General features: G+C 43.9%; 1 protein-coding gene across 13 annotated transcripts in view; it reads left to right on the top strand.

Moving 5' to 3' along the window:
- FHOD3 (formin homology 2 domain containing 3) overlaps positions 1 to 27,377 on the top strand; it is a 479,946-nt gene that overhangs the window by 153,609 nt on the left and 298,960 nt on the right. Inside the window, exons 1-2 of one of the 13 annotated variants that reach the window (XM_055368090.2) lie at positions 17,400 to 17,912; positions 18,104 to 18,218. The exons of 11 other annotated variants lie outside the window; for them this stretch is intronic. In XM_055368090.2, the coding sequence (XP_055224065.1) occupies positions 17,718 to 17,912; positions 18,104 to 18,218 (310 nt within the window). In that variant the 5' untranslated portion in view covers positions 17,400 to 17,717. Of the gene's footprint in view, positions 1 to 17,399; positions 17,913 to 18,103; positions 18,219 to 27,377 lie in introns of those variants that run through there. One more of the 13 variants, XM_055368095.1, reaches the window with a different exon arrangement.

Consider the following 27,377-nt stretch of genomic DNA (forward strand, 5'->3'; position numbering starts at 1 on the left):
CAAAAGCACTCACACTGGTAATTTGCTTTCTTGTAAGTGGTCATAAATCCCCGTTTCTCTCTATCCATGTCTATTGGAACTCAAAGCTGCCAGAGGGCAACATCCAAACTGCTTGCCCTTTCTCCCAGCCTCTGCCTGGGTGTGGCCCTCTTTATCTAGATTGACTCAGCCAGTCTGGTGATTCCTCAGCCTTTTGCCTCCCTCATCTTCCTTCTCCTCCGGTGTCTTGGGTTCTGCATACCCGCAGTATTCAGAAGGGCAACCTGGCAGGAACAGAGCCCTGCTCAAGGGCAAGGCAAGAGAAGTCATGCAGGATGAAATCAGCTTCTCTGAGGTGGGAGGGAGGGAAGCAGGACCTCTCAAGCTTACTGGCTAACGGGTGTCCCATCCTGCGTGGAGCTCCTGTTTGTCCGTCATGTCATGGATACAGAATGAATTTGACTGGTTAAGAGTAAGAGGTGGGTTCTGAGGGGGGTAGTGCGGTGGCTCAGCACAGATAGCAGCCACCCTCTGGACTGGTGTCCTGCTCCCCCAGTTCCTTTTCCTGCATGTGGCTCCTTTTTTTCAAATTTGTCCATTTTTGTACCCCCTTTGCCCTCCACAAGCAGCAACCCCATTTGCTTGCAAGTTCTTTCAAGCCGGGCTCCTGGGGATGAGGATCTCCCGACCCAGTGACTGGCCACGTCATAAGCTGGGATCGCAGCTCATTGTCATCACGAGTTACGAGAATTATGAGGGTGCCTCTTGGCATTTTTTTGGTGCCACAAATGCTGGGTATCTTAAGACTTTTATTTTAAAAGCATCTCAGGAGCCTTTTCCCTACTTGTGCCACTTTCCAGGACTGTAGAATCTAACAGTAGTTTTTCTTGGAGAATTAATGATGAGTCTACCCACAAAGCAGGCCTGTCTGGCTTGGAATTATTCATTTGTTGTCAGTGTGAGTCAAGAAAAGAAGCCAAAAAAATTTGAGAAGTCAAAAGAAAAACAGAATAGCTATCCCTTTATCTTAACATTTGCAGACTAGACACTTTTAAAATAATTGTAAGAACATTTAACATAAGACCTATCCTTTTAACAATTTTTAATGTGTACAGTACAGTGGTGTTAACTATAGGCATAGTACAGCAGATCTTTAGAACCTATTCATTCTGCACACCTGAAACTTTTATGTCAGTTGAGTAGCAACTCCCAATTTCCCTGCCTTCCAGCCCCTGGCAGCCACCATTCTGCTGTCTGCTTCTCGGAGTCTGGCTACTTTAGATATTTCATAGAAGTGGAGTCAGGCAGTGTTTGTCCTTCTGTGACTGGCTTATTTCACTTGGCATAATGTCCTCTAGGTTCATCCATGTTGTTGCATATAGCAGGATTTTCTTTTTTTAAGGCTGAATAATAATTCATTGTGTGTGTATGTATATATATATGTGTGTATGTATATATATGTATGTATGTATATGTATGTGTATATATATATGTGTGTATATATATGCATGCCATATTTTCTCTATCCATTCACCCATTGTTGAGCACTGAAGTTCTTTTGACATCTCGGCTATTGTAAACATCTCTTTGTTTACAATGTCTACAATGTCTACTACATAGACATCTCTTTGAGGTCCAGCTTTGAATTCTGGATAAATACCCAGAAGTTGGATACTAGGGAAAACTGTATGAAGGTTCCTCAAAAAATTAAAAATACAGACTAGATACTAGATATTTGCCAGAGTTCTTCTTGATCAAACTAATTCTAGCTTGGTGTTGCTCTGATCACATACTCATTTTCTATTAGCTTTTTGTGTCTGGTCAGTTGCCATGGAGGCATTAGGGTAAAGGGATTGGCTTAATGCATCTCTGGATATAAAAATTTCTTGAGTTTGGCAAAGATTTTAATTTACATGACAGTTTTGGTTCCCCAACACTAAAGTGAACCAGGTGAGAATTGAGAAAAGAGGCTCCAAGAGTCAGCTCTGAGGACAGACAGCTAGTTAGAAAGTAGGAACTGGATCTTCAAAATCCAGCAGCTGGAGTCCTGCAACTAACTCCAAATGAAATCTGCCTCTCACTGCATATGGCTTTTACAGTGGGCATATGCCCCTACGTGCTCTGCGCAATGCAGCCTCCAGGAGAGGCTTCAGACCCAGTTTTTGCTTTCATGGAGCAGGTATCCCCCTGTGGGGACATGATTGTCACACGCATGTGCCAACTGCCCACAGCCTTGAAGCAGGGGTCCAGAGTCCAAGGCATGATGGAGGGGCTCAGGGATGGCTGGAACCGGGAGCCAGGGGAGGCCAGGCTTTGAATGAGGCCAGAGGCTGGGAGCAAAGAAGCTGGCACAGCACAGGCAGAGGCTGGGAGCACAGAAGCCGGCACTGCACAGGCAGAGGCTTGGTGTGGGGATGCGGCAGGTGTCCTCAGGGCCAGGGCTGGAGTCCAGGGCTTTTGTGGGATAAGCGAGAGAAGAGATGGGATTGGAAATGTAGGCTCAGTTTTGTGACATGACTCTGGAAGTTTTATTCTGAAGACTCACATACAGGTCCTCTTATACTGGTTTGAGCAATTCTTACTGTCCTGTTCTTGTTCTGTTCTTTAATATTTAAAATAAAAAAATTATTGTGGTTGAATTCCAAGATGGCGCTCTTTCTTTTATTTTATTCTTCCCCACCACATTTTAAAATCCAGTGTATTTTGCATATGGATCATGAGAGCTCGGGCAGTGTTCTAATGCTGAGATAAGCAGGCAGCTCTCACCTTTGGCCTCGGGACATTCCAGGTCCTGAGGTCGACCCTCACATGGCTGGGAAGGAAAGGAGGTGGAGAGCTGGCACACACACACACACACACACAGGAGGGCACACACATGGGAGGGCATACACAGGGGCACACACACAAGAGGGTACACATAGTACACCCAGGGACACACATGGGACCACGCATATGGGGTTGTGCACACATGAGTGCACACAGGAGCACACACATGAGCGCATATAGGAGCACACACACAGGCATACACACAGGCATTCATCACCCTTCCCTCACCCTCTCAATATAGTTACAAATCTAGTGTTCACATTATTAAGATGATGTCAATATTGCTCACAGCCAAGCCTCATATGATTACATTTCCTTTCTTGTAGAACCTGTTTTCTTGGAACTAACAATTACCTTATTTTTCGTATGCATCGTGTACCTATTGATGAATTTATCCCTGGACTCTGAGACAGCTAAATATTTTTTTCTCAGTTTGTTTGGATTCACTAGAAATTCTGTCTGTTCCATTATTATTTTTTTTTCTCATAGACGTTTAACCTGGAGCCCACTCCTCCAACCTCTCTGTCTGGGCTTCATCTCCCCTGACCCCTTTTTAGCCTTATGATTGATCCTGGCTCTTTGGCATGGGGGAAGATATTCCAGCATCTAACTGCGCCTTTTAAAACTTTCAACCAGGTGTTCCATATTCAGCTGCCACCTACACCCAGCTTTCAGAGACACTGGTTTTCATGTTCTTGAGCCCTTTGGAGGTCTGAACCATAACTGACTTGCTGCTTTTGCTCCCACTTAGATTTCACCTTTCTCTCATCTGCAGAGTCCGAACACATACCCATGTATCTCTGTTTGCTCTTCAAACCCGCTAATATGAGGTTGACTCTTTACAGAACAAACAAAGGCATAAACCTGCAAGAACAAAGAAAGCTGGAGAGGAAATGACAGCTGGCCAGAGGTGTCAGCAACATTTCTGAAATTGGAGTGCATGTGTCCAATCTGCCATGTTAAACTCAAAGTCACTTCAGTTTCTCATCAATTTTCCAGCATATACTTACAGTAATTACTCCATACCTTTCCACTCTGCAGATATCCTGCAGCAAACCTTCCTCTGGGCTTCTGGCAAGATGCTGGCTTACCTCCAGCTTTATCAGCCTTGATCCTGGCAACAGTCTGTTGTCCTGGATTGTATGAATTTGATCAATAAAATAGTTAAATGTGTTAGGGACGAGTTCTGGGATGGGATAGGAGCAACAAGAAGTGGGAAATATTTTCATTGTTTCACAGTAGATTTTTCTTTTGCTTTAATCCTATCTATATATTATGGCAATCTATCTATTATGATTCTTTCAAAAGAGAACTTTTTAGCACAATTTTGTTAGGAGAGATTTATTTTCCATTTAGACAGATGCTGGCAATGTTCATTAAACCTTTAATTAAAAAAAAGCTGTCTAGGGATCACAGGTAAATAAATGTATTTCATACGGGAAAGAGCCAAAAAAATTTTTCAAAAAAAAATAGTTAAAAATATAAACCGTGCTATGGGCCCTGCCTTCCTCAGGCTCTGAGGTGAGTTAACCGTCATTGGAGCATACATTTCAGTCTTTACTGCACATGCTTTGATTCTGGCTGCAGCTGCCCTAAGTGGAGAATTCATAAACAGGTTGGGCTGTGGCTTTCAGAAGAGTGGCATATTCATCTATTTTTGTTTTCCCCTGAAATTTGGTTCTTCCTTCCCTTCCTGGTCTTTCAGCGGGTGCCATGTTAATGGCTGGAACCACTTGGCAGACATGAATCTCCTGGATGCCGCCCCCTAGTGCAGAAGGTCTGCCTGTAGATACTGTCAAGGCCATGTGCACCCCGAGTGTGCACCTCACATGTCCCCTGACATTTACATCTACCATCCCCTAGGGCTTGTACTTTTCCGATGTTTTCCAGACCCCCTGTGAAGTTAATGGGGCTTCTGTTCCTTTGAACTCCTTTTGTCCTGCGCACTGAACAGTGACAGGTAAGCCAGGCTCCCTGGGCCCCTGGTGCAATTATAATTAACCATGGGCCTCAAACAAATCCTTTAGCTATGCATGATTTTCCATCTTTGCATGACCTTTCATGATCTGTGACAAATCAACTTCTGACATTGATTGTAAGGGAGTAGTTTTCCAACAAATGCAAAAGATTGCCTAGAGAACTGGGGTCCGGGCTGTAGACTTTATCAGCAGCACCATCTTAGGGGTTTGTAGCCTGGATATGCTGATGGTTTTTCTTATCTTCTTGAGAGACAGAGGAAGGAAAGGACAGTTGATTGTAATAGATTAGAAGATTAGTGGAAAAGAAATGGTCATTTCTTATATGTGTTCCTATGTCATGGGTAAGAATGGAATAGGGGGATGGGGCTGTGGAAATCATCTACCTGTAGTTTTCAAACTGCTCATCAAGGCCCTAGGTGTTCTTGGGGTACTACTGGATGGGGCTGGGGAAGGAGGAGTTCCAGCCTGTGGGTCCCCCATGGGCAACAGTGTCAGTGATGGGGTCAGAGAGGGACCCACTTCTACTGCCTTCCTGGTTGAGCTCTGGGGACTGCACCAAGCTTCTGGAGAGAGCCTTGCTTGTACACACCTCAGCTCTTGCCTGCCCAAGTAAAGCAGGACCACACAGCTAACACTGTCATCCTCCCTCTGTCATGGGGTGACTTGCCACAGTGCCATTTAATGCTGACTAAGTGTGAGTCTGAGAAGAAAAACATTGATGTCTAAGTATTCACCTTTTAAAGGATCTCCCTTTTAATTAAGGAGGATTCTGTGTTTCCCTGTTTAGCACCTGCATCTTTGGTTTTGTGGGACCATGAAGATGAAGCTTGGGAAGATGTGAGAAAGGCTCTGTGGAGGGTGTAGCTCCAGTCGGGTTCCAGCAGGTGGGAAGGTGAGAAGTGAGAGGAAAAGCCCGTAATGTTTTGGGAGGAAAGAGGTTTTAAGGGAGCAGCTGCTGAGATGCGTGTGCCTTGGCTGAGAGGGACAGGTGAGGAGAACCTTGAGGATGTTTTGCTGTGTGTTGGTGCCCGCTCAGAAGACTTCAATATGGATTTAAAAATGCCAATGAGGAGTGACTTAATGCTGGACTTGCTTTTTTAAATAAATGTAATATGCCGAAGCGCAGCTGGGCACATCACTTACCTGGGTTAGGATCATCCTGTGACGGGCCACCAGGCACCCTGGTGAAAGTGGCAGCCATCAGCATCGGTGGATTGTTCACTGGGAAGAATGCCTTCAGATATGGTACCAAGCTCTGTAGCACACACAAGCTTCTGTACAGAACATCTGACTTTTGCAAAAATTTTGTTTTACGTTCAAATACGAAGGGTGTCTGAATCCAACAGTAAAAAGGCAGTCTTCAAAAAGAAAAAAAAGGGAAAGGAGCAGCTTTTGTAATTTGCTTTTATTGGTAGAGCTGAAACTGATTCCGTAAGAGTTGACCAATCTTGCCTGATGGTATTAGAATGAAGGCAACCACAGCAGCAGCTGTAAGAGGTGAAGAGTTGTATGTCCACTCCTGAAGTGTATTTTTCTCTGAGTTGGTACCTGCTCTTTCTTGATTTCTCTGAGAGAGATCCCCAGAGCTTAGTAGAGTTCACTTAGCTCAGGATGTCACAGCCTGGAAATAGTCTAAGGCAGAATTTTGTTTCTGCTGAATCGGATGTTACATAGTAGGCAAAGATCTCAGTAGACTAATTATAGCCTCATTATCTACATGCTATTTATTTCATGAATATTGAAACTATTTTTAACACTCAGATGACATAGAAAGCCCTCTGACCTATACTGAGGGGTAAATTCTGGAGTCCCCAAGAAGGGAGAGAACACTTGAGACTCCATAAAAAGGTGGAGAAAGAAGGAAGCAGAGAGGAGAGGAGTAGGTGGCTTCCTTCACCTCTTCTATTCCTTCTCTTCCCACCCATCTATATCAGAAAGGGTTCTGGATTAAACCAAGTATGGTGTTAGTGATCAATAGAAGTTTCCTCTGGGGGCATTTGGAGGTTCAAAGGAAACTTATAAACTCACCGGAATGACTCTGGTTGGTGAAGGAAGGAAGGAAGGAAGAGGGACGTGGAAACTTATCAGTAATTAGTTTGAGCAGTAGAGGAAAGGAGAGTGGACTTGTGGTTCCCTCTGGCTGCATTTTTGATGTCTCCCTTGCCCCCTTTGTATCCTTATAAGGAGTAACACAAAAGAGATCCTAACAGTTATTAAAAAAATTTTTTGGCAGCATGTACTTCCAACCACTCACCTACCCTTCCTCACCTCTACAAGTGTGTACATATCATGGGTTGCCACAGAGATGATTAAAAACCAGAACCAAGGATGGGGAGTGTCTCTGGATTAAAATAGGTGCTTGCCTCAGCTGGGGCCTCTTGTCTGCCCCTCCATTGGCCTGTGGATCTTCTGCTACAATGAGGGGATATGTGACAGGCTCATGTGTTTTAACAGTACATTCATGGTTTTCTGGTTTGTTTTTTGTTAGGTTTTTTTTTTTTTAATTTAAACTTTCCTCCAGTGAAATCTCAAAGTGGCTCTGTTGAACCATCGGGGTGACTTGGCCAAGCTAGCTTTCATGAATCTTTCCCACCTCCCTTTTCTTTTAATTTTCAAATATATTTTAGTACTTTCCAGCCTAGAAGAAAAATCAGTCTCTCCATGGAACTTGGCGTATTTTTGAGCTGTGTAATTATTTCTGCACATATCCTTTCACACGTTTTTTCAGACACTGCTGTTACTGAACATTTGACTATGTTTCCTTTTGCCATGACCCCTGCTTTGCCCAGGGGTGGCTTTCAGGGCAGTGTTCCTAATCAGCAGCCTGGAGTTCAGTGAAAGTCTCCTCACTGTTTAAGACTTCTGCCTTGTGAGAAGGCTGTTCTTTAGTTCTTGTCTTTCCCACACTGTGTTTCTTTTTCCTATACTCTCCAGCACTGTCTATTAATGGGCATTTTTATGGCCACACCCCATCTACTGCCCCTTTGGGGAACAGAAGCCATCATAAGAAAAAAGACATCATGATTGAGAAAGAGGAGCTTGCAGTCTAGTTGGGGAGATAAGTGATACATACACAACAGAGTAAGGCAACTATGACAAGGGATTGTTAGAGAAAGAGAAGATGGAAAATAAGTACATTGCTGATATGGCATGAGCAGTGACTGCAAAGAGGAGTGCAGGAGAGAGTGATCAATGAAACCCTGCTCACACCCAGAGCTTAGATCTGGGGCGAACCGCCTCACCGGCTGGGCTGCCTTAGGTGAGAGGAGTACCTTGGGGTAGTTGTTATTGGGTCCCCCTATGAAACCTTCATTATGCAGTGTGGTGAGGCCTTCACAGACAGCCCTGTCTGACCTGCAGTGTGGGGGAAAACTCTAGCCAACTTCTCTCATCCTCAGGCCTTGGAGAAAGGGAAGCTGTGGTCAAATGTCGTGGTATTAGATGATCAAGTATAAAAGCAGAGCATTTTGATTTTTTTTTCATTTTGAAAAATATAGCTTTAAAATAGTTTTAGATTTACAGAAAAATTGTAAAGATAGTACAGAGAATTCCTTTATATCCCACACTGTTACCTCTATTATTAACAGCTTACACTAAGGTGGTACTTTTGTCACAATTAATGTTATCTAGAGTGTCATACTTCATTAGATTCCCTTTGTTTTTAGCTGATGCCCTTTTCCTCTTCCAGGATTCTGTCCAGGACCCCACATTACAATGAGTTGTCACGCCTCCTTAGGCTCTTCTTGGCTGTGACAGTTTCTCAGACTTTCCTTGTTTTTGATGACCTTGCTAGTTTTGTTCAGCGCTGGTCAGGTATTGAGTAAAGTGTCCCTCGACTGTGATTTGTCTCATGTCTTTCTCATCATTAGAATGGGGTTATATGCTTTCTAATGTGCCATTCTCACCACATCCCATCAAGGACTTGTACTGTCAGCATGACTTACGACTTGATGTTAACCTTAAGCACCTGGCTGAGGTAGCATTTGTCAGACTCTCCCCCACTGTTCTGCTACTCTTTCTCTCCCCTTTCTATGCTGCACTTGTTGGAAGGAAGTCACCATACACAGCCCAAAATCAAGGGATGGGACTTACCCCTCTCTTATTTGAGGGCAGAATGGGAGATTTGTTTATTCTTCCCATTGTATGGATTTATTGAGTCATCTGTTTATATCAGTAAAGACTTCTGACTATTTTATATTTCAGATTGTAATCTAATGCTATTTCAAGCAGGGGCTTGGTAAGCCACACATCACCATGCAAACGTGAGGCACTAATACAATCATTATGTGATGTGCTAACCCGGAGGTCCTTTTTCCAGGGAGCATTACTGTAAGCTGCTTCCTGAAGAGGCCCCACAAGCTGTGCAACACACTGCATGGGCAGTGGAATTCAGTAGCTCCTAACCTGTGTGCTCAGTTTATGGGAACATGTGTTTAGAGTGCCAGTTGATGGACAAGGCCCTGTCCCATTGCTGCCATGGGGTCATTCAGTTGTAGTGTTGAATCCTGATTCCCCCATTATTTTTATATTAATGACCACATAGCAAGTCACTAAACATCACTTTATAATAGGTCAAATTTGCACATTAAGACCTGTGTCAGAGGGTTGTTGAGAGAAGTGAATACAGAGGTGCCTGTGAAGTGATTGGCACAGAGGAGATGATTATTAGGTTTCCTACATGCTCCTGCTCCCCCTTCACCTGCTGAAAGTGAGGTCTCCCTGGAATCCAAGGTGCTGATGCTGACCCCTGGGCATAGCAGATGAAAGTTGTTGGCAGTGGTAATTATGGGGGCCAAGACCTTCAGAGGGGTGCACAGGATGCAGGTTGAGAGTGGTGCACAGAATGAGGGTTGAGAGGGAGGGACTGAATAGCTCACGGCAGGGGCTCCCTTGCAGAGTAAGGGAGGGCAGGGCTGAGAAGGGGCTTTGCTGCAGGTCCTTAGATACACCTCTGTTTCTGTGCCATGCGCTGGGGCCAGCCTGCTCACTCCTCTTCCATTGCTATCAGCCACTGCTTCTGAGAAAGGCTGCTGTCCTTCCTGTGTCAACACAGCACCTTCTTTCCATTGCTCTTTCCTCACTTGTTCCTGAAGGGAGAAGGAACTCACCAGTAATGGTAGGCACACAGCTGAAGAGTGAAAGGATTTTCTTCATTCCATTCTCACCCTTTTCTATTAGATTGTTACTGGGAATAAAGTTTTTTACTATCTGTGAAGGTTAGGGGAACCCAAATTTGAGCTCAGGCTGTTTTGTTTTGTTTGTTTGTTTTATTTTTTTGTTTTTTTCTCCAAAGCCTTTGAATTTACCCTCTTTGCCCTCATGGTTGACAGTGACTTGGCTCGTGGAATTGCTGGCATTGGAATCTCAATTAGAGGTATTTGAGGACTTCAAGAATCTCAGAGGGTTCAAAGATTACCCGCTTCTGCTTCTCGTAGCTTCTAAATTTGCTTTTGTGGGCTAGCCTGGGAATGCATCCAACATAGGCAACATTGCTTTCATAGGGAAATTTCTTTTCAATTTCAAGTAACTAACTTACCAATAAATTCTTGGAATGTACGGCAGGTAGCTTTCCTTGCAGAATTGGGGTTCTGCCTGTCTGTTGTGTAAGAACCAAGCAGGATTCCAGCAAGGAAGGGGGTGATGTAGTGGAAAGAGTATGGCACTAGGCGTTGGAAGACCTATGCCTTAGTCATAGACCTGTCACAATTACTGTGATCCTGAGCCAGTCCCTTCTAAGCTTGAGGTTTTCATTTCTTTTTCAATAAAATTAAGTTGGACAGGAAGATCTTGAAGATAACTTTCAGGTCTAAGAACATAGTATCCACTGTAGAATAATATGCAAAAGTGAAAGTAGTTGTGGTAAATTTGGGATGATTTTATATAAATCTGTTATCATTACAGATGCTTTATGGTTTTTTTTAACTAGAAAGTGCTGAGCTGCCTTGACTTTTCGTATACCATGGCTCATGGTGAGGGTGAGTAGACTTACCCACCAGTGGGGTTGTTCACTGACCAGGAACAGAGGGAGACATCCTTGTGGCTTTGGTGAAGCCAGTTTGAGTGCAAGTAGCTTTCCCTCCAGCTACCTTCCTTCAGTTCTCTCGTGTGTGTGTGTGTGTGTGTGTGTGTGTGTGTGTGTGTGTGTTTGTTTTGCTTTTTGGTTGGTTGGTTGGTTGGTTGTTTTTGAGACAGAGTCTCGCTCTGTTGCCCAGGCTGGAGTGCAGTGGTGCTATCTCGGCTCACTGCAAGCTCTGCCTCCTGGGTTCATGCCATTCTCCTGCTTCAGCCTCCTGAGTAGCTGGGACTACAGGATCCTACCACCACGCCCAGCTAATTTTTTGTGTTTTTAGTAGAGACAGGGTTTCACTGTGTTAGCCAGGATGGTCTCAATCTCCTGACCTTGTGATCACCTGCCTCAGCATCCCAAAGTGCTGGGATTACAGGCTGTTTGTTTGTTTTTTAGACAGGGTCTTGCTCTGTCACCCAAGCTAGAGTGCAGTGGCGCAATCATAACTTTCTGTGTGATCATAGCTTACTGCAACCTTGAACTCCTAAGCACAAGTGAACCTCTTGCCTCAACCACCTGTGTAGCTAGGGCTACTTGTGTGTGCCACTATTTGCAGCTAATTTTTAAATATATTTCATAGAGATGGGATCTACCTATATTGCCCCGATTAATCTTGAACTCCTGGCTCAAGTGATCTGACTGCCTTGACCTCCCAAAATGCTGGGATTATAGATATGAGATGTGAGCTATGTACCCAACCCAGTTATCTGATCTTGATGTATTGGATGGCTAAAATAATTTATATGAAATTACTGAATCTAGAAGGTTCTCAGTAGTTTAAAGACAAATAGTAATGTCTAGCAACAAATAGTAATGTCTCCAGTTGTATACCAACCCATTGCAACTCTGATTTCCATGATTTCTCAACTTTTTAAAAGATTGACAACTATGTTAATGGGAATTTTATCACCACATATTAACTAATTTAGATTTAAAATTTTGGTAAAATCCAAATTAGTTAGGTGGTTGTCTTCCATTTCCATTATCTCTGTTCAGTTAGAACTGAATAAATAGGAATTATTTTCTGATAACCTTGTAGGCTGTGACAGGCATTTAACCCAAGTGCCACTAAAATATATATATATAAAAAATATATATTTTATTTAAAAAAATAATATATATTTTTATTTAAAAAAATATATATTTTTAGTTAAAAAATATATATTTTTAGTTAAAAATATATATTTTTATTTAAAAAATATAATATATATTTTTATTTTAAAAAATATGTATTTTTATTTAAAAATATATATTTTTATTTAAAAAAATTTTTATTTAAAAAAATATATTTTATTTAAAAAATATAATATATATTTTTATTTAAAAAATATAATATATATTTTTATTTTAAAAAATATAATATATATTTTTATTTAAAAAATATATATTTTTATTTAAAAATATAATATATATTTTATTTAAAAAATATTTATTTTATTTAAAAAATGTAACATATATTTTATTTAAAAAATGTAATATATATTTTATTTAAAAAAATGTAATATATATTTTTATTTAAAAAAATGTAATATATATTTTATTTAAAAAATGTAATATATATTTTTATTTAAAAATGTAATATATATTTTTATTTAAAAAAATGTAATATATATTTTTATTTAAAAAATGTAATATATATTTTTATTTAAAAATATATAATATATATTTTTATTTAAAAATATATAATATATATTTTATTTAAAAAATATAATATATATTTTTATTTAAAAATATATAATATATATTTTATTTAAAAAATATAATATATATTTTTATTTAAAAATATATAATATATATTTTATTTAAAAAATATAATATATATCTTTATTTAAAAATATATATTTCTTTATTAAAAAATATATATTTTTATTTAAAAATATATATTTCTTTATTTAAAAATATATGTTTTTATTTAAAAAATTTTTTTATTTAAAAAATATTTTTGTTTATTTAAAAATTTTTTTGTTTATTTAAAAATATATATTTTTTTGTTTATTTAAAAAAAATATATATTTTTTGAGACAGAATCTTGCCATGTCACCCCAGGCTGGAGTGTAGTGGTGTTTTCTCGGCTTACTGCAACCTCTGTCTCCCTGCCTCAAGCAATCCTCCCACCTCAGCCTCCTGAGCTGGGACTACAGGTGTGCACCACCATGCCCAGCTAATTTTTGTATTTTCTGTAGAGATAGGGTTTCACCATGTTGCCCAGGCTGGTCTCGAACTCCTGTGCTTAAGCAATCTGCCCGCCTTAGCCTCCCAGTGCTGGGATTACAGACATGAGCCACCATACCTGGCCCAAGTGCCAATTTATTTGCAGAAAATATAAATGTTCTCAGTGCTTTCTTCGTGTTTTTAAGCTCAGGAGACACTAGAAGTTGGAGAAATTAAAATCTAATTATTTTTCTTTAAAACTTTTTTTTCTTATTTGGGTTGCTGTTAAATAATAAAATACTCAAACATAAGATTCATTCAGAAAATAGCTTCTTAAGCTCAAAAATATTGCTAGAATTGTTCTCAATAATAGAACAAGTAGTTTTTGCAATGAGATTAAATAGGAGAAAGCAACCATCTTTAATTCTATTTAGTCAGAAGAGCCTTATGCTTCCAATAGCTGACATTCAACTTGGACCATATCTGTGGCCAGGTTGATAATTCTTTGGGAAACATGCCACTGCACTTGAGTTTTCAGATGATTGTGTCAATATTGACGTGTCGAAGAAATGAACTGCGTGCCTCTCTGATAAAAGGTATCTGGTGAAGGGATTAGCAAAGGACAAGTCAGTTAGAGCAATAAACATTCCTTTCATTAGTAACGTTTGAACAGTTCCTAAGGACGTTTTGCTGCCCTTAAAATTATTCCAGAAAATGCTTACTGCTATTTGAGATGTGCAGCGGGGCAGACCCCTGGATACTTCTAAGGCTTGGTATGCTTTGTACTGGGTGATGCTGCCGTACAGCTTGGACTTCAGCACCCAGGAGGCTCAGGCCAGGGATGGATTGGCTCCTGTGGAGTGAGTCAAGCCCAGTCAAGGAAACTTGGGTCAAGAAGATAAAAATTCCATCAACTAACACTTAAGAGACATTGCACTTCTTTTCCTTTGGTGACTGCCAGTGTGATAACTTACAGAAGGGGAAAGGATCTGTGTGCAAGTGGAGAAAGAGAGGGAGTGCCAGAGACACAGTCAGAGAGGGAGACCAGGCTGGGTCCTTAGGAGGGAAGGAGGCCCAGGAGGAGGCAAAGGGGGAGGGAGGTCCTGGGAGGAGGAGGAGAGGGTTGGTTTCAGAGGAAATAAGAACGAAGACTCATCTTTCAGCACTCTTCTTGCTCCCACCCTCTGTCTCTCCCCTCTTCTTTCTTCCTTCTTTCTTGTGTACCATAGGCCCCAAAACACACAGGGATAGCTGCCCTTCAGTGTCCGACTGTCTTTTTCTGTGACACACACACACACGCAGGCAAACTGCCATGGGATGTTTACAACTTTTTAAATAATAGTAAAATAGAAATATAAAAATTGGTATGACAATCTTAGGCGAAAAGTTAGACATGGCTGGGCACTGTGGCTCACGCCTGTAATCCCAGCACTTTGGGAGGCTGAGGAGAGCGGATCACTTCAGGACAAGAGTTCGAGACCAGCCTGGCCAACGTGGTGAAACCCCATCTCTACTAAAAATACAAAAATTAGCTGGGCATGGTGGCAGGCACCTGTAATTCCAGCTACTCAGGAGGCTGAGACAGGAGAATTGCTTGAACTCGGGAGGCGGAAGTTGCAGTGAGCTGAGATCATGCAATTGCACTCCAGCCTGGGTGACAGAGCAAACAAACAAACAAAAAAAAACAATTAGACACGGATCTCATACCCTAAGAGGAGCACAAGCAATGATGTTCGTGGCTGCCTCCAGAACCATGGGTCTGAAATGACCTGGGCCTGGACTGGCGAGGGCTGAGGCTGTGGCCTGGGCTGGCTTCTGCAAAGCGCAGGGGTGGGAGCCAGGGGTTGGTACAGGAGGGGCAGTGCTGCCCACCTGCCCTTGTGGAAGGCCTTTCTAGCCCATTGCTCCTCCCTGACACTGCTTCCAGGGGTGTGATGGTGGAAGGCTTGGCTGATGGCTTCCTAATGATTCTAGGTTCATCAGACATTTGTGAGAGATTAATCACCCACACATTGACTTAAACCAAGGATCGTAAGTGGGTTTTCTTTCAAGGACCAAGCCTATTGATTGATACTAGATTTCTGAAATGCTGTGTTTAGGGTGATCTGAGGCTGTGTGTGGGCATGGTGGGTTCAATTTGTACTGCTTGCCGTGAGGGTCATGGCAGAGAGAGGTGGTTTTTCCTTCTCTAATCTAAATCCTTCTAAATTACATTAACCTTAGATTCTCCTCCCTCTTCTTAATGCATAGGGACATTTCGCCTACTCAGACTGAGTCTGAGATTAGATCTGACCTCAATTCTAAAGCATAAAATTGGAGCAAGTCCTTGAAGTAGCTTGACCACAATCCGGCTTTCTCACCTCCTTGTATGCCCTTTTCCCCTCTCTGCCCTCTCCCCCACCCCCAATGCATACAAATCTCATGTGATCCTGACATTGCTGAATAAATAAATACATGTTACTCTCCTGCAGAGAGCTGCCCATACCCCAGGGTGAATGACTTCAGTCCATGTTATCCCAGAGGGAGGGAGACTCTCAGGCTATCCCGCAGAGACGTGGCTTGCTAAAAATGGGTGAATTTGCATTCAAGTCCTTGATGAGCCCTTGTCTAGGTTTTGCTATGAAACCAAATGGGGTTCCACTCATCTGGCTCAATAAGACAGATATCTATACTGAGGTTTGCAGCAGGAGAAGCGGAGATATTTCTCTGCAGGAGACAAGCAAGGAGGACTAGGCAGCTGTTGCTCAAATGCTGACCTCCTCCATGGCTTGCAGGTCAGGGCTTTTAAAGGCAGGGGTATATTTCAGGAAAGCAGAAGTTACAGGCAAAATCATAAATCAATAATACATGGAGGTTACACGTTGGTTTTGGGCTTTTAAATGGGGGGAATATCTTGAGGCAGAGGGCTTATAGATCATTGGTAGATTTAAAGATTTTCTGATTTGCAGTTGGTTAAAGAAGGGAAACTTTGTTTAAAAACTTGGGGTCAGCAGAAAAGAATGTTAGCTGCACCTCATGGGTGGGTCTTTTTCCAGGCCTCTCAGGAAGAAATTTAGAATAAGAATGGTGGTGAGAGGTCAGCCTTCTTATCTGAGCTCTGTGTGCTGGCAGGTCCATTTGGTGGGAGTCAGAGTTTCTGAAAAACAACTCGGAGACATACGTTAAGTAAGATGTTATCTTTAGTTTTTAGAGGGGAACCAAACATTTTGTGATTTTAGCTTTTTTTTTTTTTTGGCTATTGTTTTAGGCTACTATTACCTTGTTTATCAAGTTGCTTATTAACTTCTCAAGGCTAGGTAGGTACCTGGAATTCCCCTTTAAGGGACCCTAGATTTAAAAAAAATTATGTATGGGGGGACCTGCAGGCCCCTAAGAGGGGATCCCTGCCCCATCTCAGTTTGGACACCAGCTGTGGGCTGGTTTCTTCAGGCCCTGTCTGCTCCTGCTGACCAGCGAGTCTCCAGCTCTTTACAGCAGGTGGACAGGATGGTGCACTCCTTGAGAGAGACCCTGGGAAGGTAAGAGCCGAGCACACCACCCTTCACCTTCGTCTTAGGAGCCTCACATGCCCTCCTTGGTTTTCGTTTGTTCTCTTCTAGTCACCTCCTAGTAATTCTGACAGACTATCAGCCCCTCCACGGCATAATTTTTCTTCTGGAGAAGTTAGAAAGCCATTGTGTGAAGAACATCTTCAACATTTAAAGCTAGAAGTGTCCTCTCCTTCCAACCCTGTGTTCCTGAGGGAGAGCGAACCATCCAGGCATGCCACATAGCCATTAATACCACCTTGTGGTTACCCTAGAAGCTCTCCAGCTTGGGGTCCCCTTCTTCCCTTCCAGGGCAGAGGCAGGAGATTGGTCTAGCCTGCGCCAGCGTCACTCCAGGAGGGTGCTGTGAGGGAGCGAAGGGGGTCAAGGGCAAATCCCTCGACTGCCTGGACTCAAATCCCAGCTCAGGTGAGAGCTGGGTGAAAGGTCACATGAGATTTCTAACCTCATTTGCTCGTTTATAAAACCAAGAAAACACCCTTCCCCACCCTAGGACCGTTGAAGAGCAAGTGCGAAGTGCTTGGCACACACACGGCATCCTAGCAGTGCTTAGGGCTGGCCTTTGCACTGTGGGGTGGGCGTTGCCCTGCCACAGAGATGGGCTCTGTTTATTTAACATTCAACCCTCGACATGGATGCTCCTGTGCTGTGGGCAGAGGTGGCTCCAGGCATCCTGTGGGTAAGTGCTGCCTGTGGCACGGGTGCCTGCACTGCAGACCTCGAGAAGTGGGTCCAAATGCTAAGAAACGAAATGCCAAGAAAGCCCAAATGATTTGCACAGTCTGAAGGCAGACGGTAGGTCTGTCCGCACAGCAGGATAGTTGGGTGGCCCCTGGGGTTCCCATGTACTTCCCACTTCCCCTCTATTGTGGCCTGAAGCCAGGTGCTCCCATGCGAAGCTTCTGGGAGCCGAGAGGGGAAGAAAGGCAGTGAGAACAAGCAAGGGTCGAATGCTGACCTGGTGGCAGCCAGGTGCATCCCCACAGGGACCCAGGCTGCTGGCTGGTCTCTGATGTGCCTTCCACCTTAATGACTCTGCAGTGCCGAAGCCATAGGGATAAGTGGGTACCTCTCCCCTCGCCTGGATAATGCAGCCTGGAGGACAAGGCTGTTACGGAAAAATGTGGCACTAAGAATAGCCAGCTAGACGTGGTGATAAGGGCCCAGATGGCCAGGGATGTCAGCTGGGGACAGGGAAGGCAGAGGTGGTGGAGAAAGAAGAGGGTGATAAGAAAGGGGCAGCGACACCGGAATGCACAGCTGGGGCTCTGGAGACAGGCCACAGGAGTCCGCCGTGGGCGAGGGAGCTGCCCGGAGCTCCTCCTGGCTGTGCCCTGTGGGTGTGAGCCAGTGGAAGGGAAGGTGAGTGCCAGCCTGAGCAAATCAATCAGGGAATTTCAGGGGCAGTGGGATTTTAGTGATCCTGGCTTTTACCTCCACCCACCCCTAGTACTTTAGAGGGGGAGGAATTTGTGGCTTTGAGATGTGAAGGGGCCACTTGGAGGTTGGTGGCAGAGCTCAGTCCAATCCCAGATCTTCTGCCTCTCCCACAGGTTTCCTTCTGCCACCACCCCAGGCCCTGCTGTGGCTGCCACCTTGTGAGCCTCTGCTCCACACCCGGGAGTGCAAGACACCTCCAGCTGAGAGCTAGCAAGGGTGCAGGCAATGGTAATTCCACCGACAGACACTGAGAACCTTTGAGGCGGCAGGTCTGGAAAATACAACAGACAAGGCTGAGACTTCCTGGGGCTCAGGGAAGGAGAGGAGACGGACAGTTAACAAGTAAACAAGCAAACACTTGTGTCAGTTTCAAATTATGACAAGAGCTAGGAAGGAGACTGAGTAACACAAGTCTTGATTAGGAAGTTTCCCTTGCCATACTTGGGGGTCTTTCCCCTTAGAACTGTGATCACTCTGATGCCTGTTGAGAACAGGGGTGTAATTTTCTGTTTTACATATACCCTCTTCATCCTAAACCCCAGCCCCCATCCTATCACCAGGTATAGAGCTATACACAATAAGCAAATATTGACCCTCTCAGGGCCAGATGATTACTGTTTACTCCTTCTTTATGAAACTTAAGGAGACATTTCCCCTATCGTGGATTTGGGTACAAATTAAGGGGCACGAGTAAACCACACTCAGAGATCCTAGGCCAAGTTTGTAGCTTTTATCGCTGAGCTGCCCACTGCAGTGTAGACAGTTGTCCTGCCCGGTGCTACAACTGGGAGGTGGGGTGGGGGCTGCAGAGCATTTGTTGCTCCCCTGATCCCATGTACTGCAGGCTGGCTGGGCTCTCTTCAAGGTATTCAACATATTATCTTTTGGTAGTGGGAGTTCCAAAGTGGCATGTTTAGGACATGAAAACCCAACTGCTTCATAAGCTCTCAGAAATCAAACCCTTTGACATCAGCTATCACTCGACCAAGAGGCAGCTGATGCTGGCACAAAAATAACTTGGCAGGCATGTCAGGCTCGGCAGGGGGTTGTGAGGCCTCATCACCTTTGGTTGGATCTTAATGTGAAACCAGTTGGTGCTCTGACCAGGATTTAAGGGCGTTCAAAGTTGTTCCGGAGTTGTGGGCTTTAGCAAGCCCTAGGGAAGTTGTTGGAGGGTTAAGGGGGTGGTGGCGGGTCTGAGGGGGAAGCTCCAGTCCTCTGTGGCTAAGCCAGGATAAGCATTATTATTTCCACAAATCAAGCCACGTTCATGCATAGTTCCCCTTGTTGCCTGATCTATGTAATTATGGAATGCATATGTGTGGGAAGGAGTCTTTGGAAAACCGGTTCCTGTTCTTCATCAAGAGGCTGACCTAGAAGTTTAGGAAATTGGTTCATGAGGAAATTCTGTAACAGAGAGCTGGCAGGAATTCCAGATGGTAGGAGAGGGGGGCGCCCGAGGCAGGCACGGGCCATGCCTGGGCTGCCTTGTCCTCTGGAGCAGGTCCTAGGAACGTGGCAGTTAGCATACCCTTGTGAAGTCAGGAGGCCTCCGGGGGGTTTCTCTTCTGTACTGAGCAGACCCCCATCCGGTTTTGCTCACCATTGTCTGCCCATGCTGAATAGACGCCTATCACACAGAAGATGCTCAATAAATATTAGTGACATGAATGAGAGTCCTATAGTCTCCCTGGCCTCAGTTTCCCCAGATGTAATGTGAAGGAACTGGATTAGCTCAGAGGCAAAGGATTTTACCGTTCACGTCTATGACGGTTGTCTTGTAGTGACAGGAGAGCTTTGTTGAGATGTTTCTGAAGCCAAGATTTGGCATGGAATTGGGGGAGGGAGTGGAATAGGATACACCAGAGTTCTCCCTAATAGGACTGTCTCACGTCCTTGTGCTCACTAAAACCTATATGGTTGTATAATTATACAATATGTGTGTAATTGTATTGTTCTAAGAGAGTTTTAGCTGGTATGGAGCTTGATAGTCTCTACAGATACTGGATCCAATCATTGGCTTTGTTTGTTCCCTGGTGAGCAAAATGATAGTAGCCACTCTGCCTCTGGGGGGGCAAAAAGCAGACAAATTTAGTCCAAGCTCAGCTCAGATTCCTGCTCCACACTGGGATATTGAAGTCCTCACTGGCAATAAGGGATAAAAAGGCTGAGGCAATGGAGTTGGAAATGAAATAACAGACAGGGAGCCTGGCAGGTGGCAGCAATGGTGAGTTAATGGTAAGTAACCCGCAGCTTCGCCCCTGGACTGATGGTGCCTTCCGTGGGGTCTTTGCTCCCAGCTGAACTGGGACGTGATGGCACCTGTGTGGGTGGCCTGCTTTACTCCTCTAGAGCAGAGACCTCAGGGCTTTCATTCCTGGCTTTGAACGCCCACAATTACTCCCACATGGCTCAGGGATTGCAGTGTCCCAGAGTTAATGATGCAAATGCAGCTGTGCCCTAAAACAAAAGGCAGCGGGTATGCACTTTGGAGAGGGCGTGCATTTGGGAAGATGAGGATGCTCCTCCTGGTACTCTGCCCAGCCCACAAAGCAGAGGAGCATGAGCCCGTGCCATGTGAATGCTGATAGGAGTGTCCTGAGCTGGTGAACACCGTGCTGCCACCTCTCTGAGGTGCAGTCTCTCCCTGAGGCCCCACACCCCAGCTCTGGGTCCTGCCTGACCCGAGCCAGCTTACATCCTGCTTTACTGTCTGCTTTCTCAAGGTTTCCTGAGGCTACACCTCCTCCCAGAAGGCTTCAAAATTGTTATGCATGGATATCACCCCTTTGTTTTCCTTGGTCACCCTGTGTCCACAGCAAGTGGTTGTCGACCGACTGCCCTGCCCTGGTGGCCCCTGGACTTCTCCTGAGTACTGGGCTCACTTAGAACAAAGAGAAGTCCAGGCAATTAGGATCAGAACAATGGTCTATTCAGCACTTCTCCAAGCAAAGACTCCTTTTGTCCAGAGTGCTGACTTCGGAAAGTTCTTCTTGAGGTTTTGGTGTAGGAAATTAGAATCACCAGGGCAAAGACAGTAAAAGAGAACTTCCCCGTGGGAAAATGACCCTGTTTAAAGGTATTTGGTTTTCTGCTACTCACACAAACGCTTGTCTGTCTATCCACAGAATAAGTGATATTTTCTTTGCAGCACACGGAAAGGTTTTTTGTTTCAGGGAAGCAGCTTCCAGGGCACAATTTTGTTTCTATCCCGGGGACGTTTTACATAAACGAGATGATATGAGTAATGATTTTCATAGTGTTTGTGGGCAATGACAAAATACCTGTGAAAGAATCCAATCCAGATGGAGAACCAATTGTTGTTTCCAACCATTTTAGTTCCCAGGGTTAAAGTCAGCAAATACTGGCTGAGAGGATAAAATCCTCAAACTCAGATAATGATGTTGCTTGGAAAAATGGAAGTCTCTAACCAAAACTGCAAAGAATATTAATTACAAATTCCACTTCTCCATAGTGCATACTTTGCTGTAATCTTAAATATAAAAGTTACTTGGCCTACATGATTTCTATTAAGATGCAGCTTTTATAAACTTTCAAGTATGAATTAGCATCTGGTGGTGTTTTCGATGAATGCTTCTGAAGGCTTTGTGTGAGGAAGCCTGTTAGGGTAATGGCAACCTCTCTCTCACAATAGTCCCTTGCAGAATACTCCTGTGTCATCCCTGTTTTATGGATGAGAAAAAACCAATTTGTCTAAGATCAAATATTTAGCATGTGAAGGAGCTAGAATTTTTAAACAGCTTATTGAGATATAATTTACATACCATAAAATTCTCCCTTTTAAAGTGTGCAATTCAGTGGTTTTTAGTAGATTCACCAAATTTTGCAGCCATTGCCAATATCTAATTCCAGAACATTTTCATCACCCCAAATAAAAACCTTATACCCACTAGCAGTCACTCCTCATCCCCATCTTTTCCTCCCCAGCCCTAGGTAGCCACTGATCTACTTCTGTCTCTGTGCTTTTGCCTGTGCTGGACAATTCATATATACAGAATCATATAATATGTGGTCTTTTGGGACCGGCTTCTTCCACTTAACATAGTGTTTTGAGCTTCATCCATGTTGTAACATGTATCAGTACTTCTTTTTTTCTACTGCTGTGTAATTTTCCAGTGCATGTATATGCCACATTGCATCTATCCATTCATCAGTTGATGGACATTTGGGTTGTTTCCACTTTTTGGCTATTGTAACACTGCTGTGAACATTGAAGGGGCATAAGGAGCTGGAATTTGAACCACTGTGCTGTCTGCATGTGATTGTTGTGAGCACTTTGCATCCACTCCAAAGAGGTAGAATTTTACAACAGGTAAGATTCTACAACAGCTCCTTTGACATGACCAAAGCCCATCCTTAGCCTCCTTCATTTGAAGGCAAAACACAAGCCCAGTGAAATGAAATGAGATGTTTTAATCTTGGCTACTCCATGTGTGGTCCTTGGGCCGGCACCACCAGCTTCTCCTGGGAGCTTGTTAGAAATGCACCACCTGTCCATAATCCCAGCACTTTGGGAGGCTGAGGCTGGCAGTCACCTGAGGTCAGGAGTTTGAGACCAGCCTGGCCAACATGGTGAAACCCTGTCTCTATTAAAAATACAAAAATTAGCTGAGTGTAGTGGCACACGCTTGTGATCCCAGCTGCTCAGGAGGCTAAGGCAGGAGAATTGCTTGGACCCAGGAGGTGGAGGTTGCAGTGAGCCAAGATTGTGCCACTGCACTCCAGCCTGGGTGACAGAGTGAGACTCCATCTCAAACAAACAAACAAACAAAAGAAATGCAGCATCTGAGACCTGCTGAATCAGAACCTGCATTTGTCACCCAATTCCTGATCCCTGGGTGATGAGTTAACTCATTGAAGTTTGAGAACTGCTAGTGAGTCACACAGCTAGGGCTAGAGACCTGATTCCCAATTTCAAGTTGAGGGGAATTTTTATTCCTCAGTATCACTTCTGAACATGTTCACAATGCGTTTTTCTATAAAATATTAATAACTTCCAATAACTTCCTCACTGCATCAAAACATGAGATATGGAGACACCAGCTTTTCCACACTGACTCAGTGTAAGAAAAGAAACTGAAAGGAAGATATTTTCACATCATCCTTCATCATTCTCAGAGTATGTTACTAAGCCTTCAGGTCCCCTGTGCCAGTTGTGCTTAATCTGCAACATTTCCATAGGAATATATCATTGGCTTTGAGAATGCCTTGGCAAAGGAAGCTTTTCACTCCTGAACACACTTTTTGGGAAGCATCCTTGGGTATTAGTAATATACTTGGAACCTGTTTGGGAAAACAAATCTGATCCCAGCATTGCTGATCCCACATCCCACCCTTCGTGTAGGTTATGCTCATATGGCAGTGACATCCAGGTTCTCTAAGTAGTTGATTCTTTTACTTCTGACTTTCTTCTTCCATTGACCTTGAACAGTTTAAGTTGGAATTTAGAAAACAACATTCCTTCTACTACTTATGCATCATAAACAGTAAGAAGACCTGGAAGGGACTCAGATCCTTAAAGTACCTTGATTTGGGGTTGATGTTACAAACCAGGGACAAGTAGACTACAAAAGATTTTCCTGTCCTTTTATTTTACTGACTCCTCCACCACGTGCACAGGAACATGGCTCTCTTCTTTTTGTCCCATAAGTTGGTTCAGTGCCTACAGGAGGGATATGCGCATGATGGTGGCAGTATGGAATAGAAGGGAGAGAATAAGGATTTGGACATCAATGCTACATCTATAGGTTTTGGCAAATACTTTAAAGACGGTTCTTGTCCTATCTGGCTTCTGTTTGGGCCATGCTCTAACAGTTGGGATGTTGAGTTTTTAGAGTTGGAGGCAAACTGCAAACTGAGGGCTAGAGCTGTTTCCCTGCAGCTGGAGGCTTAGAGCCTGGCAGTCCCTGGAATCAAAGGAGGGATCAGGAGGGCTGAAACTGGAAAGGTCCATATTTGAGGAGTGGTGGGATACAGAGTGGGGTAGGGTGGCGGCAAGCGTTGGAAACCCCATGGAAGAAACATGGGTGGCTAGGGTCTGGCTCAGTTGGTTCAGCAACCACACCTCTTAGATCACCTTTGCCTTAGACTGATGCAGCCTGAGCTCCTGGGGCAGGAACGGTTCACAGAGCCAAGAAGCCCCTTGACCATGGCTGGGAGTAAATTCCTGAGGCCTGGGGCCCTCTGGCTGGAATGAGCCCTCTGGACTTTTGAAAGTTTGGCCGGTTTCCCTTTAAGCTGAAGTCAAAGCTGCTTGGGGTACAGGTGACTTTTCGCTAGTTTTGGGCTCAGCTAGTTTTCAGGGTCTTTTGAAGAGGTTGAAAATACACACACACACACACACACACACACACACACACACACACTCTGCAAAATTTAATGCCTTCTACTTGGAGAACAGAAGAGCTTGGACTATTTCTTTCTTGGCTTGTTTTATCTGTAAAGTGTTCTGACTTGCAGGACGAGAGGAAGGTTGTGCATTTCCTGGCAGTGTTACTGCCTACCCCAGAAGCCCACAGGTGGTTCATCTCCCCACTCAGCCCAGATGTGGCTTTGCCCCTTGTTTTGATGGACTTGGGTGCTCACCTGTCTTTGGGGCTCTTAGCAGCTTGGTGTCACCCTAATGGCTAACCTACATGCAGAGATGGTGTCCTGCAGGACCCTGTAGTTTGGCTGCTGGCATTTTTGGCCATCCTGTGATTCCTTTGGAGATCTCCACCAGGGTTATTGTTTGCTGTGACTGCCATTCCTCACTGGCTGCTGACTTTTTAAATAGGTAGTTCAAGCAGTCTGAATCTTCTCGTGGAGGGGTTGGGTGCAGGGTGGGAGGCGGGGTGTGGTGGTCAATAAACACAAAAGGAATTGAGAATTCTAATGGGAAGGACTTGCCATCAAAATCAAGACCAATAAAGCAATTTCTGAGAAACATTCCCTAAAATAATTAGGTACAGAAACTGTTACTCATGCTGCTTAGTTTAAATGTATATATGATGTTAATTTATTCATTTAACAAATAGAGCAATGTATACCAAAATCTATAGAGGTGGGATTACAGGAGACTTTTACTTCATATATAGAAACATACACACACACACACACACATGCATACATACATATATAATTGTAATTCTTTTTTTTTTTGTAAATTGCAGCATTTTTTCACAGTGGGAATGAATTGCTTTTGTAATCAAGAACAGCTACACATATAAAATAATGCTCTAGAAAATGTTATCTAAAACCTATGAGCTGTAAAAAATGTTGACAAAATGTACAATTACTAGGTATTTTAGGAAAAATATGACCCAAAGATTGGTCAAGAAATGTATTTTTAAAAGCATTTCACTAATATAGTGATTATTATTATATTGAGTTTATGAAGCTTGTTCATTTGTTTACTCATTCATTCCATCAACCCATTACTCCTCTGCTGAGCCCTGTTTTTTGCCAGGCACAGTGATGAGTGCGTCCCAAGGATGCTGAAGTGCCCTGGTTGTGGTGCCTGGCCTCCCACGGCCTATGGTTTTGCTGGCTGCGACAGCTCCTGTTCCGCTGGGTGCTGCTGTAAGGAGCGTCTCACAGGCTGTCAGAGGGCCTGAGAAGCAGGACCATCTTTCCCAGGGGCATGGAAGGTGATGCCAGCAGAAGGCAGGAAGGAATCTCTTTATTCTACCAACTTACATCCCTTGGCTACAGGGTTCAGGACTGTGGGATGGGGCCTGTTAGGCTGCACCAGGCGAGCTCCTCATGCCCACAGAGGGCAGGCAGGGCAGCAGAGTGAATGAGTGAGCTGGAAGGCAGGGAAGGCATCCCATCACCCTGAGACCTGTGGGTGCAAGTTCTCTGTCTTTTGGGCCCCCATAGTCAGGAAAGGGCCGTAGGATACTTGGTGCTCATTATGTTGAAGTCAGCTCTTAAACCAGTATGAGTCACTGAATCCTCACGATCAAAGGCAGTAATTTCACGTCGATTAGCTACTTCAAAGCAAGTCATGGGAAAAATTAGGAATCTGGAAGCAAATTGAATTATACATCAAAGGAAAGCAATCTCTTGACCTTTCTTCCTCCCCACATCAACTGTTCTTAAGTGTAAAGATCCAAACTGGGTATAGTCAATTCAGTGTGGGGGCATGAAGGTCAGTTAAGCCAAGGGACTCTTTAAGCACTTTCTTTACCAAGGAATGTTCTTGGAGCTGCTGGAATATGGAAGAAGCATAGGATGAAGATCTTGTTAGAAAAGTACTAATCATGAATTGAGGAAGTAAGACCTGCACACAGTAAAACTGCCATACAGTGTCATAAATAAATGGGGTGATACAACTTGGTGTGCTGTGAGACCTCAAAGAGGAGGAAGACCATGTGGGCAGGACTTATCTGGTGAGGGTGGATTTCATGGCAGGTCCTTGAAGGTGTGTCCAGTTTGGAGAGATAAGGAGGAGGACAGGGACATCCAGGAGAAGGTGAGGAAGGAGGTGACGTGGGATGTGCACAAGGGTGGTCAGACCTGTCTCCTTAGTTGGGGCAGGAGGGGATGAGGTTGGGATGGTGCAGTTCCTAAAGCTGGATGGAAGCATTTAGACTGGGGCAGGAAACAGAGTCAATGATGGTTTATAAAGTGGGGATAATCTGATGAAACAAATATTAGGGATTAGCTTGGTATTGAATATTAATCACTTTTCATTGAATCTTAGGCTTAAAGTTCAAGGGAAGATAACTGAGACCCAAGAAGTCAAGTGACTTTTCCTGTGACAGGGAAATAGCCAAAATGTGTGTGTGTATATAAATCGACTCACCCACCCACCCACCCACCCACCCATCCATCCATCCACCCACCCACCCACCCACCCACCCACCCACCCACCTACCTACCTACCTACCTACCTACCTACCTACCTACCTACCTATCTATCTGTATCTATTTATCATCTCACCAGTCTCTGGAAAAATACATGGAATAATAAAAGGAATGTACTAGGACTAGGTACTGTACCAGGTGTTAATGGGAGACATAAAAGTACAAGTCTTAAATCCCTGATAGCCCTGAGATGCTACAATCCAATTAAAGGTACAAATGTATGACAAGTAGGCAACACAGAGACAGTGAGCTCACTTGGCAGGATGTGGTTCTTGGCACAGGAAGTAAGGGAGCAAAGATGGCAGAGTCTCTGGACTGGGATGGTCAGGGAAGACGAAGAACCACGGCATGCAGTGCTGTTTCGGACTGCAGAGATGTCCTGGCCCAACATGTGCACTCCATGCCTCTCGACAGGTGGGCAGGATTTTGACAGACTGAAAGAACAGAGCTCTGGAAAGAGAGGCAGGAGGCCCCAGGAGACAAAACATGACACCTTAGATAGCAGGGTCTGTTCAG

The sequence above is a fragment of the Gorilla gorilla genome, chromosome 17, assembly GCF_029281585.2.
Source record: "Gorilla gorilla gorilla isolate KB3781 chromosome 17, NHGRI_mGorGor1-v2.1_pri, whole genome shotgun sequence".
In the NCBI taxonomy this organism is placed as follows: domain Eukaryota; kingdom Metazoa; phylum Chordata; class Mammalia; order Primates; family Hominidae; genus Gorilla; species Gorilla gorilla.